Source organism: Protomyctophum bolini, assembly GCF_963924005.1.
Source record: "Protomyctophum bolini genome assembly, chromosome: 21".
NCBI lineage: Eukaryota > Metazoa > Chordata > Actinopteri > Myctophiformes > Myctophidae > Protomyctophum > Protomyctophum bolini.
The window spans coordinates 7,392,828-7,397,827 of record NC_137882.1 but is presented as its reverse complement, the minus strand read 5'-3'; the positions used below and the strand labels follow the sequence as shown (position 1 = coordinate 7,397,827).

The 5,000-nt window shown below is 43.5% G+C and overlaps 1 protein-coding gene across 2 annotated transcripts in view; it reads right to left on the bottom strand.

The window, feature by feature from the left end:
- l3mbtl4 (L3MBTL histone methyl-lysine binding protein 4) overlaps nt 1–5,000 on the bottom strand; it is a 19,571-nt gene that overhangs the window by 11,886 nt on the left and 2,685 nt on the right. For both annotated transcript variants that reach the window (XM_080793886.1, XM_080793887.1), the window contains exons 3-10: nt 4,810–4,865; nt 4,497–4,570; nt 3,643–3,747; nt 2,643–2,778; nt 1,801–1,889; nt 897–1,054; nt 388–464; nt 1–54 (exon numbers count right to left, since the gene is read on the bottom strand). The exon at nt 1–54 is cut by the window's left edge and continues 32 nt beyond it. In XM_080793886.1, coding sequence (XP_080650012.1) covers nt 1–54; nt 388–464; nt 897–1,054; nt 1,801–1,889; nt 2,643–2,778; nt 3,643–3,747; nt 4,497–4,570; nt 4,810–4,840 — 724 coding nt within the window. In that variant the 5' untranslated portion in view covers nt 4,841–4,865. The remainder of the gene's footprint in view (nt 55–387; nt 465–896; nt 1,055–1,800; nt 1,890–2,642; nt 2,779–3,642; nt 3,748–4,496; nt 4,571–4,809; nt 4,866–5,000) is intronic.

The following is a 5,000-nucleotide window of genomic DNA, read 5'->3' as shown; positions in this document are numbered from 1 at the left end:
AGTGATTCTCCTCCAGGTACTCTGACCACAGGAAGCTCTCTGGACTGGGATGACCTGCACACACAAGCGTGCACGCACACACACACACGCACACACAGTAGAGCAGTATTTTAAAGTGGATTGTTTGACAGTCAGCCAATGAGTTCTTTCTTGTTCGTGTGTACTTTGTGCATGAGATAATGTGACGTGTTGTGAGGAAGGTTTTCGTTCGGCCATTGACCGATACATGTTTTAATTGACCGTGGTAAGTCTGGTTGTGAGCTCGTAGATTGCCTGTTTTCGGAAAATGCTCCGCCCCAAAATAGAGATGCTTTGATTCTAGTGGTTAACTCTACCTATCCTGATCTCTGTGCATGCCTGCGTGCGTGCGTGCGTGCATGCGTGTACCCTGAGGTGCAGTCAGTGGTCTCTTGTTTTCCTCACACCAGCCAACAGCGTGAATGTACGGACTGCTGCTGTCACACCTGTCAACCAATAATCAATACATTCAGTCATCAATAAACAATACATTGAGTTATGAATAATCAATACATTCCTCAGTATCAATACACTTATTCTTTAATACATTTCGATCCCTATTGATGAGGCACTCTGAGGCACTCTAGCGCTTTCATTTAATTCCTGCAGACAACTTATGCAAAACATTGAAGCGATATGTTATGCAAGCCATTGCATTTATGTTCCTTGTTTTCACTGGTAGTTGTGGGAGGCATTTCAACAGAAGTCAAACGCTTTCTTAGAATGACATACTGTATGCTTTTTGTGCCAGTGTTTTGATTGCATGTTTTTTGTGCCAGTGATTTGACATGGAGTCACGCAAGAGAACTGATAATCCAAAAACCTTATTGATTTCCGATTCACAACGACGTCAGAATTGATCCCCCATCCCCACTTGCCAGTAGTCGTAGGTGTCGTCCCAGTTGTCAAAGTGAACCAGGAAGCGTTGTGCGATGACATCACTGATGGACGCCACGCACACCAGAAACGGGTTCTTCCTGTCCACCGCCTCCAGACGCATTCCCACCTCAAACTGACAGGTGGCGCTGGTAGAGGGCTAACACAATGTACACAGTGTAACACACTGTTAAAACTAATAATAATAATAATAATAATAATAATAACGCTCACAGCTTGTGAGTTTGTCATAAATCAGGCATTACCATGTAAGTCAGCCTCCATGTACATTTTGGAGAGTCACCAGAATATAAATGATACATTGTGATTACGGTAGAAGTCATATTTCATTGGTTTCATTGATTATTTTGCAGTTTTACATGTGTTTATGAGGTGACAGTACTTCATTAGACCCCTTGGTTTGGTTGTTATGTGCAATGATATCTTCCCTTTGTATTTAGGGTTTCATCCTGGAGGCTGGAACCTTGACAGTCAAACGTGCCAATATAGTGATATAGTGACATCACAGTATCATGCCATTCCCTAACCTCTTCTCCTTTACCATACAACAACAGCTGTGGGTGTGACTTCAGTTCAGGTGGATCACCACCCATCAGGCAAACCAGGCATACTTAATGAACTGGTGGGCATGTGCACCTAAATTTTAATAAATACTGTACACTTTTTGGGAAAACAATCTTCCTCCTTTTAATACCTTATGATCATGTTTTAGGGTGGAAACAAATCACAGCACTTCATCTTTACGCAGGCATGCAAACAGGTCAGGGGTGAGAAGGGTGAAAATATTGGGGGGCATAGGCTCTTGTGAATAGCCTATGTGAACATTTCCTGCTCAGATCTGCATGATTCACAGAAATTACATATTTTGCAGACAGACAGACTAACCGTTTGAGAGCTGAACAGAGAATCAGGGGCAGCCTGAGCGTTTGTGGACTGGAGGTACTTATCCCAGTCAAAACCTGTCTCACTGTGACCTGGAGACAGACATGCACACGCACGCACGTCGCACGCGCGCACACACACACACACACACACACACACACACACACACACACACACAGTCATATTGTAAAACAGTGGTTCTCAACCTTTTCTGGGTCAGGGTCCACTTAATCTTAAAATAAAATGCAATTACCTTTTTTTATACATAAATTGCCAATGTTATATTGTCATTACCATCTTCATTTTTTTGCCAATTATTTGGGGGCCCACTTGCAATATCCTCATGGGAATCGCTGCTATAACATTCATTTTAGTATGTCTGTCTATGGAAATGCAAATTGTGAGTACACCAAATGATGTCATCTTATAATGGCCAGAGGACCAGTTACTTGAAGATAAGGTTTAAAATGGGTGAATTGGTCCTTTAAGTTTAAAATACATGAATAAGACAATACATAAATACATTTCCACTCCAGTGTCTACTGTCTACATCATTTTGGCGTAACTGTTGTTGCAGACAATCACAGAATTGTTGTGTTTGTTTGTTTGTTTGTATAGAACGTCGCAGTCCCGCCCCGTAAACGTCTTTAAATAAATACTTTTTGAAAAGTCTATGAGGAAAATGAACGGGGAATTATTTTCCGGGTCTCTCAAGGGGGCGGGATTGTGACGCTCTATTTGATTATTTTCTTAGTTGTTGGGTGGGTGGGGCCTGTGATGTGATTTTGTGATTGGTTGTTACTGTTGAGTGAGTGGTGCCAGTGTGGTTTCTGATTGGCTGTTACCTTTGGGTGGGTGGAGCCTGTGTTTGTGCCGTTTACACCAGCCTGCAGGCCTGATGTCTGGCGAGTCTGCGTTTACCCAGAAGTCATAGCACTCCGAGTAACCATCAATATGGAGACGCAGGTGGTAGCCAATCACCTGAGAGGACACACAAACAAACAACCAATCACCTGCAGTCATAGGCGTTACGTCGGATTGATAAACGAAGTTGGGTGACATCACCCAAAGTTCACTGTCAATTCCATTGGCTTACATTTGTACACTGACTGGAGTTTAAATAACCAATACATTTAATCTGTTGTTAATTGACAATTATATGTTTTGCTGAAGAAGACCAAGAATGACTAAATGTAAATGCAATTAGCTGACTGTCTATTTAACCCATTCTGAACGGGAACCCATTCTGGTGTTAGCATCATGTTATGCTTTAGCTATTGAAAAATAGCAGATCTACAAGCTCATAGCGCGCCACCGAGTGGCGCGCTACGAGCTTGTAGGTCTGCTATTTTAGAAAAATCGAAGAACGACTGACATTTTTTTAGAATCTGATCTCAGGTCAGAATGGGTTAATCAGACCAGTGTGTGTCCAGTGGAAACCTCGTATGAATCTGATCTCAGGTCAGAATGGGTTAAGGTAAATGTAAGTTGACTAGTTAGAAGAACTCCAAGAACATTGCATTTGTTTATAGAGCTGGAGTCATAAGCTACATCAGGACTGCAGAGTTAAAAAGAGATTTAGCTATACTGTAAAGATGGAGTTTTATTTTCTCTTCTAGGAAGAAGTTATTGCTAGTCTAAACAACGACACCCTTTCTGTTGCAGAAAGAATAACGTTGCCGCGTTGCAATATTGTGTGTAAACTTTCCCATTTTTATACTACAGATCTAGAAGCTTCTAAATCTGCTATTTTTCTGCTATTTTTAATGCCGCCCTAAAATGTTTAAGTCCTCACATGAGTGCACACATGAGGTACGTGCGTGTGTGTGTGCGTGTGTGTGTTACCTCGGCGACAGACAGGACACAGAACATGGCGGGGTGCAGAGCATCAATGCCCTCCAGTCTCATCCCCACCTGGAAACCATTACTGGTACTGGAAAACGCCTGGTACTGATAGAGAGACACACACAGCGACACAGAGAGAGAGAGAGAGAGAGAGAGAGAGAGAGAGAGAGAGAGAGAGAGAGGGAGGGTCAATCCACTTTATTAATAAAGCACATTTTCAAAGAACAATATTGAACCAAAGTACTGTGAGTTTAAGAAAGCAGAACTAACGGAAATCATAGAGTAAATGTTCTTGGTTTTAGACAGTATCAAATATCCTTCTTAACAAATAGCAAGTGGCCGATCTATAAAGCTCACAATGCGTTGCACAGCGGCCACGCCCCCAGAACCGAGAGGGAAAAGTGAAGCACTTTGGTGGCTGGACTCTGGAAGTGCAGCTGGGGCGCTACAAATGAACAAGTGTTTCAACCAATAGGAGACTCTGGAAGTGCAGCTGGGGCGCTACAAATGAGCAAGTGTTTCAACCAATAGGAGACTCTGGAAGTGCAGCTGGGGCGCTATGCATGAACAAGTGACAACGGTTTCAACCAATAGGCTCGACTCATGAGCCTGCACACAAGGTAACACTATGACGCAAAGCAATACGGAGAGGCCCCGCAAAGTCAACGTCCCCAGTCCTTGTAGAAGTGGGAAAAGGCAGGGGAGGATACTCCCTTTTTGCACATTGCGACTGGGCGAGCGACTCCAGCAAAGTGAATGGGTGGGGATTTCTTTTAGAAATCATTAACCTGTTGGCATTTGTTCTGATAGAGAGAAAGTTTGTGTGTGTGTGTGTGTGTGTGTGTGTGTGTTACCTGTGTAAACAGATTTAAAGGGGCAGCTTCAGCATTCTGCTCTTGAAGGTATCTGGACCAACTCCAGCGCTTTCCTGCACGCACGCACACACACACACACACGTGCGCACGCGCACACACACACACACACACACACACACACACACACACACACACACACACACACACACACACACACACACACACACACACACACACACACACACACACACACACACACACACACACACACACACACAAAGGGAGGTTTGAGAACCACTGACTTACAGCAAAAAGTAAATATCTGTTTGTGTGCGTGCGTGTGTCATCGTACCTTGTGTACTGCTGGTTAATTTGTTTTTCATGGTTGCAGGGTTTTCCAGTTCAGCCCTGAAAACAAGCAGCCATGGCAAAAAGTAGGAGGGTTAATGCTGCGTTCACACTAAAGTCGATTAAAGGCTCATTCATAGTCTGTTTTTTTCGGTGGTGAGGTGACCACCACTCCGGTGGTGAGCTGAACACCGG